The sequence below is a fragment of the Hippoglossus stenolepis genome, chromosome 15 (assembly GCF_022539355.2).
Source record: "Hippoglossus stenolepis isolate QCI-W04-F060 chromosome 15, HSTE1.2, whole genome shotgun sequence".
Classification (NCBI taxonomy): domain Eukaryota; kingdom Metazoa; phylum Chordata; class Actinopteri; order Pleuronectiformes; family Pleuronectidae; genus Hippoglossus; species Hippoglossus stenolepis.
In genome coordinates, this window is record NC_061497.1 from 21270055 (window position 1) to 21284503 (window position 14449).

At 44.6% G+C, this 14449-nt stretch overlaps 1 protein-coding gene across 2 annotated transcripts in view; it reads right to left on the minus strand.

Annotated features, from left to right (window-relative positions):
• Positions 1-554: 554 nt before the first annotated feature.
• Positions 555-14449, minus strand: part of gria4b (glutamate receptor, ionotropic, AMPA 4b) — a 101208-nt gene continuing 87313 nt past the window's right edge. The window contains exons 12-16 of one of the 2 annotated variants that reach the window (XM_035179266.2): positions 11697-11895; positions 10922-11169; positions 6416-6530; positions 4682-4819; positions 555-2892 (exon numbers count right to left, since the gene is read on the minus strand). In XM_035179266.2, coding sequence (XP_035035157.1) covers positions 2728-2892; positions 4682-4819; positions 6416-6530; positions 10922-11169; positions 11697-11895 — 865 coding nt within the window. In that variant the 3' untranslated portion in view covers positions 555-2727. Of the gene's footprint in view, positions 2893-4681; positions 4820-6415; positions 6531-7196; positions 7312-10921; positions 11170-11696; positions 11896-14449 lie in introns of both variants that reach the window. The other variant, XM_035179263.2, reaches the window with a different exon arrangement.

The window sequence follows — 14449 nt, forward strand, 5'->3', positions numbered from 1 at the left end:
ACGGTATTTGTTTTAGTTGTCGAAAGTCAAGGTCACTGTGACCTCACAAAACATTTGTTTGCTCTTGTAAACACGTCGGAAACAGTTTGTACCAAATATGAAGAAATTCTCTCAAACGTTCACTTTGAGTCAAAGACGAACTGATCATATATTTTAGTGGCTGAAGGTCAAGGTCACATTTACGTCATGTTCTTGAGAACGTGAAATGTTCAGAAAACCTCGACGACACAAACTTTCTCTCGACTCAAGGATGACCTGATGAGAGCTTGGTGTCCAAAGGTCAACATCACTGTGACCGTACAGAAGTTACAAAGTTTTTGCTCTTTTGAACGCGACGTCTCAGAAACACCAAGATGGAATTTATTCAACCTTGGTTAAAATAATCGCTTGTGCTGAATAATGAAAGGATTCGATTTTCATGCCTGGAGGTCAAATGTCAAGGTCAGTGTGAACTCACCTTGTTGCTTAGGGAACACGCTACTTTAGAAACATCTGGAGAGAATAATGTCATCACATCAGAATCATATCACTTTGTCAAATAATGACACTGTACATTGCAATTTGAAATTTGTTTTTACTTAAAAAAGATCAAAATAAAGTTGTACAATTGAACCAAAATAAGACGCAATGTTACACTTCAGCTCTAAAGATGGATGGCAGGACAAAAAAAGCTGATTTCTCTCCGCTGCAAACTTCCCTGACCAGCCACAACTTGTGTGACGGAGAACTGGGAGTGATGCATCTGACCAGCTCCACCGCTGGCTGGCGTCTCCGAACATGTGGCGTCTCCCGTCCTACTGCAGATTGTCCGTCCGTTTTCCAAAAAGAGATGAGGACACTTGAGTCCGTGAGACTGGAGCAAATACATTTCTGCTACAGCGTGTCCAGCCTCCCCGGAGGATCCACAGTGTTTCAAAGAGGAAGGGCTCGAAATCCTCGTTCAACGTACAAACAGTGACTCATCAGCTCAGGTTCTTACGGGAAATATTACAGACACTTCAAAGAAAACATATAGTGAGAAATGAGAAATGGCGTTTTTCAAATTTCCCATTGTTTCGACCATGGACTGTAAGTAAAGATGGACGATGCCGAATCATCTTGATCGTCCCCTAGTGGTTGTCATAGACCTCGCCTCCTCCATGTTAGCAGATGGGACATGAATCAAAGTAGAGGACAAATTTCGTAAAGATTTCCCAACGATGCTTTTTTTTGTAATTTGGGGTCATTCTCATCGTTAAAGTTAAATGTTATTAGGGTAAAACATTATGATTGACAGCTACGGGTGTCTCGTAACCGTGGCTCCACTCCACGATCACCACGCCGCAGACTCTGGCTCCAAATGACGTCAAAAGTTCAAGATGGCGGCGCCTGCATCCAGGACATTTTTGGCCTAATTATTTTTTTCACAATGGGTGAAATCGGAGACACGTCGTCCATCTGCATTTACAGTCGCCGGTTTCGACTCATGTCTCCACACACATAGAGGATCTCTATCAGATCTAGTACTCGGACTGTCGACATTTAAAACCAGGAGACAGACGGTTTCTTTTTAGTTTCTCGGTACAAAAAATAGATTAAAGAGAGAATGAAAAAAATAGTGACTCTGGCTGCAGAAGCTGGATTTATAAAGCTCGACTCGTGAGCAGCTCTCTGGGTCTACGTCTGCACAGTGAGGGGTGTGGCTTAAGGATTGGGGGTGGAGCTAGTTAACATTCATTGTTGAATATATTTATTAATTTGTACGTAGCAGGTATCAGAGTATTTTGGGCAGTCGATACCTCTTCACATTTAGAGTTTGAATGCTCCTATATAATACAGTGAAGTATTCAACACGTAGTAAATTGCAAAAAACGTCTCCTCCTTCAAGTGGCATCGTCTTCTTCATTATTGCGATGAATAAAATCTTTAAAGATGATTTACAAAAAACAACTGTCTGTCTGTCCACTACAGTATCTGCTATGTACATCTGTTTAAAAAGCAAGCATGTTACAGTCGTCCCTATGTACAGCTAGATTTTTCATTTAGTTTTTCATGGAATATACATATTTACTTATTTTCACAGTTTTTCTATCTTTGCTCATATATTCATATATTTTTTATTTTTGTTATTATGAATACAAATATCTGTCTCATATCGTCACGACACCGGGCTACAGCGCCCCCCCCAGTGTCACTTGTTGATATCGAGGGAGATCTCGTTGTCTCTTGAACGCAGCTCGTGTCTGTGTAGCAAATACTGTTCAGTTTGAAAACAATCTGGATTGTGGTTCAGTTTTTTTGCTAAATCACAGCAATCCGAAAAAAAAAGCACAGTTTTTTGAGTTTCAAGTTTACAGTTTTCTGGTCGTTGTCGTCTTTATCATACATGATGATATTTTTCATTTCCCTCTGTAACTCGGCGTCTGGAGTCGTGAAGGGGGGGAGGGGCTCCGGTGGATTCCCCACGATGCTTTGATTCAAAAAGCTTCCACAGTAAAACAAACAAAAAATAATCAAGATTGTTCTGCCTCTGGTTCCACAGACGTCAGAGAGAAGTCGACGAGTCTTGACCTCTGACAGTGGGATCTGTTGGTGTCGGCCCAGTCCCGCCCACTGGAGGCGACCCGCCGTGAGAGTGAATCCTGTTTCTTTGTTGGTTGTTTCCCGTTGTTGCGTTGGCGTTGTGAATATAGTTTTTTTTGTTTGTCTGTTGTTATTGGAATAAGGCACTTGAGAGGTTTTTGGTTTTCACGGGAGCTCGGAGGAGACCAGGGCGAGGCCGGAGCTCTGGCGGAGGGGAGGCCCGGCGTGAACGGCCTTGGGACAGTCGGGCGTCAGCACCCGTCCGTTCTCCCCGACGCTGCCTGTGATGGACAGACGGGCCTTGTTCCTCATGGCTTCAGTAAATGTGAGCTGCAGAGAAAAATGAAAACACAGGTTCGTTGTTGGGGCAGGTTCAGACATTGTACGTCAGCAGATTGGAGTTTTGTGATGTCTAGACACATTTGGCATGAAATGAGAAAACAGAAGACATTATCCTGAACGAAGCTTAAAGCAGAAGCTTTTTCTGAAAGAGGAGAAATCATTACAAAAAGTTCAAGAATTTTTTTAAATGTCAAGAACATTTCAACTAAACACAAAATAAAACAAAATCTACTTCTACTTTTTTCCTCACATCTGGCCCCAGATACTCTTCCGTAATAAACTTCACATATTTATACTGAGTGTTCGCTGAACTTCAAACTAAAACTCCAATCTGCCTCATGTAAAACCAACAGATAGAAAAGCCTCCCAGTAAAAGTACGACTCTACATTTTAAAATATATATTTTACACACATGTACATAAAGCAGAGTGGTCAGAAAAAACGCCTTTCATAGCCATTCAGTACGAGATGAAGCCAGCCCCATTCTACATGTGAACCCATTAGCAGCAGAATCATTACAGTGAGTGAGAGCTGCAGGCAGCGGGACAGGGAAGCTGACTAAGCAACAGAGAAGCTAATGAAGAGCTGATGGGGGACACATAACCACGTAGCACAGATATACACCGAGAGGAAGGGAAGGTATCTGAAGGTGTCGTGGACCTGGGGGAAATATCTGGAGGAAAAAAAACCTCACATCAATATCAGCTTGTGTTTACGTTAGCCTGACAATATATAGTGTTTAAATGGCTTTATTATAGAGGTTTTTCCTGTGCGCTCAGGGCTGGTTTCTTATTAAATTGTTCTGTCGACTGTACCTGACAAGACTTGAGACAATAACATCCCTGAGCTGCAGCGTTCACAAGGTTAGAGAGGAAGTTTTGATGTGAAAACCAAACACTGAAGCTTCAGAGGAGAAGAACAGACGTTGACGGACGAATGAAATGTCCTCGCAACAGACGTGTGTGAACAAATAAGACGTTGGTCCTCATTTACCCTGGAAACGCACGTTGACTGCTTCTAAATTCCTCAGAGACGAATGTGCCATTAAGATGAGAAATGTGCTTTATTATTTCTCTGCCAAATTAAGACACTGTTGCATTTTCATTCTCACAATTCATACTAACTCGAAAATGTCGTATTTTCTGAGTAAACGTTGATAAGGGTGATCAATCAAGACGTTAATTGTGCATTTCCAACAGTGTTTAATTTGTACGAGCAGCGTCGCACACTGAGTTCAGAGGAAATGGCTGAGACGGCGTGTCCGTGGGATAAATGAGGCCCAACGTCTGCAGCCACACAAGCAGCGGAAGTGACGTCACGTGTGAGGACGACTTGCTGCTTCCTGCCACACTGAGAGAGGAAACAGCTCCAACGCAGACCAGGACGTCACATGACCACAGAGTGAGCGGAGAGGACAGAGAAGTGGGAAGCGTGTTTGCCACTGGTCACGACACAGCATGGCGAAGCTACCACAGGGATACCATGGGTTTCACTTACAGTCTCTGTGCAGCGAGCTAGTGAGGGAGATAGGGGGGGGGGGGAGCAAAGGCTTTGGGCCGACCTTCTACCAAAACCCCCACTACATCTTATCAGCTTCCCCGTCGCTCCCGTACCCACTGAAAACCTCGCTAAACTCGGCTAAGTTGTGGATGCTGGGGCTGGGCCTCGGACTCTGGCTAGGCTCGGGGCTATGGCGCGGGCTGCCTGTCTGGCAGGGGTAGCAGTGGAGGTGGGGGTGGTGGTAATGGGGAGACTGGGACGGGCATTGGGCCTCCACCTTCATTCTCTTGGCCTCGTTGCGCGACTTGTAGCAGAACTCGATGAGGGCCACCAGCATGGCCAGGCCCAGGCCCCCGACCAGGATGTAGAAGACCCCGGCCACGTTGCTCAGGCTGAGGGCCTGGGAGGACTTGTCCTGCGGCCGACGAGGAGAAACAAATATCAACGCAAGCTTTTTGCAGAGGCAGAGTGCAAACAATCACAGTTACACACATATAACACAATATCGTCAATATAGAAAAAATCTATGCACAGACCCACACACAGACAAACATACACACACACACACACTGTCACACAGAACTTAACTTTTCACTTATCTACCTCTAAACAGTTCAGTTTAAATTCTAGTGATTGTGATAATTTTCTGATTTAACTCCAGAGCAGCTAGACGTGCAGATAGTTTGGTTTTATTTATGCAGGTTTTTAAAATGTGCACCTTTCAATGTTTTGCCTCTAACTCGTGACAGTGGACGTGTTGTGGTGCAGAATCAATGTCTCACTTCACTCTGAATAATCCACAAAGCAAATTTAATGGTACAACTATCGTAGACGTTTATTTATTGTCTCACTCGATGGGTCGAGTAAAATCTTGGTTGTTATCTGTGTGAAAGTGTCTGATCTCCTTTTGGAACATGTAAGACTGTGATGAATTCGCGGTGAATCGTTTTGCGACAAACACAAGTAACAAAATGTACGAAAATGCAGCAGAATAATTAAAATCCAACAAATTTCTATAACACAGATGTTTAAAAACATCACGTCTTCTAAACGTCTATTATTATTTATCTTATTCTATTTTGTTTTACTAAGATTTTAGTGTTGATTGTATATATTTTAGTAACGTTCTTAACAAATCAAACACATTTTTCACATCCTCTGTTTTCAATCACCTTGTAAAGCACTTAATTGCATTTGATTTGTTTGAATATTACACAATTTTGATTGATTTGAGCTGATCTGCATGTCTGGATACATCCAGAGGCGGATGGAGAAATATGTTGTTGGATGAACTTCTCCTTCATTGTCCTGCTCTGCTTCTCACTCCTGACGTTCACCTTTTTCAAGCCTATAATTTAAATGTATGCAGATGACGTGTCTGAGCTCCTCCCTGCCGTTTATCTCCCTCTGGATAAATCACCTGAAGGGGCCGCTCTACTTATTGCCTCGACACAAACGACTGTCTGTCCTGCCTGCTCTCGTTTGCACGTGATGGAGTGTGTGTCCCGAGCTTCGGGATCTGATTACGAGGACGTGACGGATGTGGACGGTGCATGCTGCTTAGTCGAACACGTGGCCGCTCACGCTCTCTCTCGCTCTCGCTCTCTTTTCATGCTTCGGTGCATCGGCAACGTGGATCAGTTCTGCGTGCTGCTCGCGGCTGAGGAATACAGTACCGCTGACGTCTAGTGTGCATGAACATGCCCGGGGAGCGTCTTCAACCGGTGTGTGAGTGTGAGTCTTCATCTGCAGTAGCGGCACAATGTAGCTTAGCTGCTGTCAAAGTGTTCGCACTGCGCCATGCCGTGTTTCTGTCATGCTGTGTCCCTCCGGCTAGGCCTCAAGTCTCTACCTGCGTCTGTCACTCGCTTGTTCTCAGAGTGTAAGTGTGTGTGTTATGTCAGCCAGTCTGCTGCAGTAACAGAGCAGTACCGCCAGCGTCATACAAGTGTGCATGTAGAGAGACAAAAAGAGAGGAGAGGGGGAGGCTCCCGGGCTGCTGGGGACTGACCTTACTTCCCGAGTCCTTGGGTCCGCACTCCCCTTTATCGTACCACCATTTGTTTTTCAGTTTGTCTAAGACTCCTGCTTCACTCAGTTTCAATACGGCAAGGTTTACAGGCGTTCTTCAAATCACGAGGGACGGGGGGTGAGGGGGGGGTGGGGTGGGGAAAATAACATAAATAACATCATAGGACATGTTATTTTATGTTATTCAGTCAGAAGAAGCCCAACAAGAGCAGCTCAGTACTCTTCACAAAGTGACGAAGCCGGGAAGGGGCCCCACTCACGCTACATGTCTCTTTGCTCGTTGGTGGAGATTGTCGTTTACGGGGGGGGCGGGGTTTATTAAGGGGGAAGGGGCGGAGCGAACAGACATATAAGCATGGGGCCCCGGCTGCATCGCTTTCCTGGAACAGGCGCATACTGCCGGGACTTTTATTACAACAAGTGTGAAGGCTACTACTGTCGACCCAAAACTATTGGCTCAGAGATTTCACCCCAAACGGTCCGATTCTATTCAGTTCTACATATTTAATTTACGCGGTGCACTAAAGATGCTGAAGGCCAAACTTTCAGAGTCTGTGTAAGTCCCAACCATCGCTACACGAGCAGCTCAGCAAATATTTCTGCTTCGACAGTACTCGCTCTTCTCTCAGGACTGAAATATATATATGTAGTTTTTCTAGCCAGTAGTCGACCCGGCAGATGCCCCTGTTACCAGCAGAAAATCACATTTCCCTTTTACCCGCATCACGGTTCACATGGGGCAAAGCGACATAGCGGCTAACCTTCTCGCCACCGCCTCCGCTGCCACACTCTCCTTTGTCGTACCACCACTTGTTTTTCAATTTGTCCAACAGGCCTTGCTCATTGAGTTTTAACACTGCCAGGTTAACTGCACTTCTTGAAAACGATAAAACATATTTTGGTGAGAGGGGGGGGGGGTGAGTTTATGATGTCCAATTTGAAAGGGGGGAGGGAGAGAAGGGGGAGGGAGGGGGGGTAGCAGTAAGAGAGGGACAAGGGTGGAAATATGCATCAATGCTCTAAACGTACATCCCATCGCAGAACCCGAACACACGCTGAACACAAATCTCTCCTTCGTGATGTCTGATGAGTCCTACAGTACTTTTACTGCGCTACAATACATCAGCAAGTAATTCTACTTTTAATACTTGTATTGTCAATTTAAAAGCAAGTACTGAAGTAGAAAATGTTATGTTACATTTACATGAGAACATTTTTGTCAATTTATTTGTATTTTTACTTGAGTGAAACGTTTGAGTTCCATTGTTTAAAATGAATCAGGTTGCAACACTGTCGGCTGGAGACGGATTTAATCGCTCATCTCACAGGGTTTAAAAGTTGGCATTAAATTCTACTTGACAGCCACTAAACTCAGTTTCAAAAACGCGAAAGTAATCGACGGGAGCGTATAATCAATTAACAGTAATCCATTAGAAGAGTGAAGATCTGAGGGGCTGCAAAACGATAATCAGGAACTGCTTTGTTTTTTCTAAGATTATTTCTAATTACTGCTTTAGACCCTTTTAAAAAGCCAGTGTCCACAAATATTAAAAAAAATTCTATTAAAATTAAAGGAACAGATGTTCATTGTCCCCAGAGGTTGATTCCTAAAGACGTTGGTGATCCTCTGAATTTTAATGTCGTAGTTTTACGTCTTTAGGCCTCAGATATCCATTAAAATCAAACAAACAAGCAGAGAACATCAGTCTGTGGCTGAACCGTTGGACCTTTGACTAATGGTCCCATAAACATTGATTCTCCTTAAACGCTCACAAGCCTGAAAGCTTGGGAACCGCTCCATAATACGCTGAGTTTATTTTAATGTGGCATTTTGATTTAATCCTACATCATATAGAATATGGAAGATATTCTACCCTAACAAGGATAAATTCATTCATTTAGCTCAAACACTGTTTGATTTAATACTTCAAATATTGGCAATCAGCATCGTTGGTCCCCACATCAGCCAGCGCCTTCAAAAGCCTCCACGTAATTTGGACGTGTTTTACACATGTAAACATGGAGAATGTACGTCAGCCAATTGAAAGCTCACAGGATTTCGGGGCTTTAAGCTCTTCTGGAAAATCCTGACTGACTTTTAGAAAATGTCTGTGAAGCTGTTTTCTAAAACACGTTTTTCGTGGGTTTGCTTGAAGGCCGCTGATGTCTGACGATAGCGGAGGGGAAGAGAGAGATTTGCCTCGGCGAGCGTTTTGGATCCTTTTTAATTTATTTGTGTCATTGTGAGAAATGAAAGAAACATAAAACAGTCAGAAATGGAGATGATGAGAAACACAAAGCAACACAGCTGATATCTCAGTTGAAGCCGGTGATGTGTGTTTGAGGAGCCACGTGAAATAACAGCCCCGGCCAACAGGGGGAAATCCGGACGAGTGACTGACAGAAGACGATAATCCCCCGAAAAACCACGGAGGAGACTACCGTGGTCTGTCGGGGACTCGTCCTGGTCAGAGCAGTGGCTGAAAACTGGCACCGGCTCGGCTACGTGACGAACCAGTAGCCGCTCTGCTCGACCTCGGGTTGGAGGAGAGGAGTTTACAGAGACCAGGGTTTGATTCAGCTGCTGTGAGGAGTTGGCTTCTTTCTGAGCAGATCGGTTTCCAACAGGGACGCTGGAAGTCACTCAGAGCCGAGAGGAAGTCACGACTTTGTGTTAAATACAACTTTACATTCTGGATTTGGGGATTCATTTGAACGATTTTAGGCATTTTATGTTATCTACTTTTGTGCTTTAGCAACAGACTTATTCTATTGTATAACTGTATTTTGAAATATTCTTATTGAGTTCTTTTTCTATATATTGTATGGCATAGTGTATAGTATAATAGAGTTGTGTATTTAGTGCGCACATCTTTGTTTTATACTCTTGCATATATTTTGTATTTCTATTTATTTCACTGTCTTTGTCTCTATATATTTCTATTTCTTCTTCTTCAACTGATTCTGATTAAATATATATATATTCTTAAATTAAATCACATATTATAAAGATGTTAAATCCAAAGAACCTTAGTTCTGCTTCTATAATCCTGTCAAAATGTTATTCTAGAAAATGAAATGAAATTTGTTTTATTACCTCAGTTTGTTTGGTGTTCAATCTTGATGAAAGAAATCTGGCATATTTAAGGGACTGATATCTATATATTATATTTAGTTCAGATCAAAATAACAATGTGTATCTAGTGGATTTCAATGTGGTTTCATAAGGGTACAGACTTTTTTCAGCTGCTGTAAAAATAACTAATAAAACTACAAACCTGTAACTACCACAAACGTGTAGCTGAGATGACGTAATGTTTGCTAGTTTGAATTTAAGTGTGCACTAAGTGTGATTCTAGCTTTAATTGATTTGTTTAGCTAACTTTATTGCCTTGGAGTTACAGCCCTGTGCCACTAGGGGGTGCTGCAGAGCACTTCCAGCGTCCTCGCTTTCCGCGAACAAATTTCTGGAGGATAGTAAAATGTAATATTTGGCTTTTGTTTCCAATACTCTGTGATTACATGTGAACAATGAAAGCAATGTTCTACTGCAATCTATTTACCGAGCACAGGAACTGTTCATGGAGCAACAATGTTCTGGTTCCTCCGCAGAAAATAAATGAAAGTTCAAGCAATCATGTAGCTGCTGGTTCACACACACACACACACACACACACACACACACACACACACACACACACACACACACACACACACACACACACACACACACACACACACACACACACACACACACACAGTGTACTTTTGCCTTCAGTATATCTATCAGTTCCCTTCAGTGAGACCTTGCCGGCGGCTTTGATCGATGAGCGTGCGGATTGAAAGTGCAACTCCCAACAGTAATGACACTGTATTCTGTGGCAGGTCTGTAAATTCCTCTATGTTCGGGAGGCGGTGACAGAGTCTGGCAGCGTTACCCAGGGCCGAGCATTCAAATGGCTCCCAAAACACCATGTCGGTCACTTAGTGGAGAAGGAAGAACCGGTCAGCTGTGAAGGAAAGCTGCAGAAGCATTAAGCTCAATATCACAAACTAATAATTAAATCTGTACATTAAATTAAAAAGAAATGCAGATTATCTTAAATCTTAAATGAGGCATTTTCAGTGAAGTTTACCAGAGCGATAAGCATGCCATTCCAACATGTCTGCCCAAACAAGCAAGCACAAGCACAGAGAGTTACCTGGTGTGGAGAGCTGTGAAGAAAGAACAAATGAAATAAAAAAACACCACTGCATCATCACAGCGACCCCCCCACCCCCCACCCCTATCACCACCACCACATGCATGCAACAAACACAGATGTGAAAAAGCCAAAAACTTCTGCCCTGAAAACAAAAAGCACCCCCCACCCACACCGAGCAGAAGACAGATTATAAAGATAAACACAGAAAAAGGCGGCACACCAGGGAAGGTGGAATACCATAACAACACGTAGCACACATATTGTTACACTATTCCACCCACCTTAACTGTGAACCCTTGGGTGTAGCCACTCCGTAGCCTTTGGAGTCCAAGTTGCCTCCAACTTTCATCGTGTCGCACGGCTTCCGCTGCTCAGTGTACTCGTTCATCGTGGACTCCAGGAGGAAGGCGTATTTCCCTTTGGACTTGCGGACCTTCGCCACACCCTCCGCCGTGGTCTTGGTGAAGACGGTGGGCTCGGCCGACTTCATGTAGCCCCACATCTTCTCGTAGACGGCGATCTTTGACCGCTGGAGGGTTTGGAGGGAGTTTCAGAGGTAGATGTGGTGCGAGAGATAAACAAAAAAAAAAACATCCAACAGCAGGCGGAGAAAACACAGAGCGTCAGGTCACAGGTTCAACGTTTCCCCGGTTTCAGTTCACCATCGAACCAAAGCCAAAAACCAATATGAGCAAGTTTATTCCTATTGGCTGTTTCTACAACAAGGTACAACAACAATGATGATCCAAATAATAATTATAATTATTGTCGTATATCTTATATGTTAAAACGAAAATACAATAAATACAAAATGTATTACAGTTTTACTTTTAAACGTTCATTTCCTCCAAAGAAATTATGCCAAAACAAATAGATGTTGTTAACTAAAATACAGCGTGATTATGATTTCTGGGCCACAGAGTTTCCTTAAAGACCAGATACATTTCCTCATGTGTGTTCAGACATTTCCTCTGGGTCGTGAGCGATGTGAGTCCTGCATATCTGCCCCCTACCTGTCAGAGAGTGACCCCATTAACCTCAGTGTCACCGACTCACCCTGAAGAACTCCTTGGTCGAGCCCGAGTCCAAAGTCCCGTAGGCGATGTCGGTCTGCTTGGCCAGATCCTCGGCGCTCTCGATGGGGGACACCATCCTCTCCACGGTGAGGAAGGCAGCCAGGTTAGCCGTGTAGGACGAGATGATGATGAGGGTGAAGAACCACCACACCCCCCCTACGATTCGTCCAGACAACGATCTTGGAGGGAGAAGAAGAAGAAGAAGAAGGCGGGAAAGTGGAGGAAAGAGGAGGAATATCGTGGAGGAAGGAGGGAAGTAAAGGTAAAATTGAAGGAGAGGAGAGTGAGATAAAGAAAGAGAGAAAACAGTCAGTTACTGCTGGATAACAAAGTGATAAATCAGACAATTGGAATGGAAATGATTGAGTAAAGCATGAGGAGACCAGCCATCACTGTGGACACCAAAAGAAATACACATCTCCCACCACAAGGGGGAGCTCTGACAACACTCAACCCTCCCACCGCTGTATTTACCCTTCATTAGTGCAGATTGCCTCATAAAAAACAACCCCCCTCACGCGTGTTGACCACCTACACTAAAGACAAAGCACACTACCGTCGTCCCTCCGTCCCAAACCCCTCTCCCTGTTTATGGGGTAAAAAGAGCTGCAGGGCCCCGGCCGGCGTGGCGAGGGCCCTGTTCTCTTCTTGTTTGTTCGCTCGGGGGAGACAGATAGCTCGGAAGGTCGTGAGGAGAATCTTAAGCCATAAATGCTGCATTGAGGAGAACAAACAAGATCTCCCCTCGGTGCAAGTCAAACAGCGGAGGATACAAAACCCTCAGGCCTCCCTGTCAGATAGAGAGACGGGCCGAGCGCTGGTGGATGAGCGGAGGGGAGGAGAGAGAGGCGTCTGCCAACAGTCAGTGTTTTCCTGGCTGGTCTTATTGCAATCTGGCCACATCCCATTGTTCCCAATACACACAGGGACTTTGTTCCTGGTGTCCTGTCATGTGCATGTGTATGTTCACGGTTTGCAGTGGTAACATCCTTTTACTCCACACACATTAAAGCAACACTAGGTCGTTTTTATACCTTAAAATAACGGCTTCAAAATCATTTTGATGATGCACAAACTTAAAATTGGAAGACCTGTCATTGCCATAGCGCCCCCTGGACACCTGGAAGTGCACAATGTAACTCTGGTGTGACGACCAGTAAGTCTGAACTTTTGCTTGTAAGTGAAGTTGTCGACTCTCTGGTTTATCACATCATACCTGGAGATCGATAACGGCCTCGTCTACTTGCTTGCTCTGTTAGCTCGTTAGCTCGTATGCTACTGTTCTACTCTGGGTGGATCTCGGGGGAATGTGCAAAGGTTGAGACGTACATTATATCTGGGCCTGAATTCAGGGGCTGCATCCTTCAGAGGACACGGACTGCGAAGGCCAAACCGAAACGAGACGGTCTGGTCGACGGAGGATTTCCGTGGTCACCAGCTCTCCCTGCCCTTTACTGCTGTTGCCGAGCAATAAAGTTGGATGCCACGAGAACGTTTTATCACACCTTGGATTTTTAACACGTGTTCTGTTTGCTGTTTGGTTGAGTTGAAGCGTGAAACTCAAGCATCGGACATCTTGTTGCTTCGTTGCCTTACTGAGGTGAATCCTGGGGACGTCTTCGAATGCAGCCTCCGAAAGACGCATTATTACGACAGCTACTTTACAGAAGTCGTGAGTGAAGCTTTTATCTTTCCTCCCTCGTCGAGCTGCTGACTGACTCGCGAGGTTGTAATAAGAAGCCAAGTCAAGCTATAGCCAAACAATTCAACATGACTTGTTATCAGGGTATTCGGGCTCCGCTCGTATTTACACCAGTAAAATAACCCATCGGTAGGAGGAGCCAGAGAATAGATGCGAGTGAATCTTGCATTGTGTCGCTTTAAATGCTATTTTGCACGTGAAAAGAACCGTTATTATCGGCACCTCCGCAGAACACGTTGTGGAAACATTTGAGCTGCTTTACTCCACATTTCAGCGAATCACAGAGTTCTGCCGACGCTGCTCTTTACGCACAATCGTCACTTTAACCAAAGAATCGCTGAGGAAACCTTTGTTTTCTCGGTCGGTGCTGATGAAAGTGCCTGTAGCGGCTGAGGCAACTTCCTCTATAGAAAGAGCTGCAGCAGTGCATGTCTCTCACACACACACACACACACACACACACACACACACACACACACACACACACACACACACACACACACACTCTGAGAGCAAGCGATGCCCATGAAATAGACTTTCTTGACGTATTAGCTCAGGATTTGAATACAAATGACCTCCCTCTCTTTCTCTCCCCTCACTCTATTTTTTCTCCTTCTCCTCTGCGTCTTTTCAGCACAACGACTTTAACAGTGAAATAATGACGGTATAAAGGGTTGGGGGTGATAAGACGCGTGGGGATGGGTCCTATCCTCTCCCTCCTCTTCCTACCTGCCCAAATCCCCTCATTCTCTCTATCTGAGCGTCTTCATCTTTTCTCTTTCACTCTTTATTTTTCTCCGCAGCAGCAGCAGCAGGGGATTGTGGGAGTGTAGTAATGGGACCAGAGGAGGAGTGTCTCTCGTCTGTCGTCCCTCTAACCCTCTGAACTGTGTGTTTCCTGGCTTGATAGCGCTGAGTCTGATCCACAGTGACACACTGCTGTGTCTTGATGGGCCTGCAGTAAACAGAGAGGGTGGGGGGGAGGTGTGTGTGTGTGTGTGTGTGTGACGTCAGTGTCGTCAGCGTGTTCT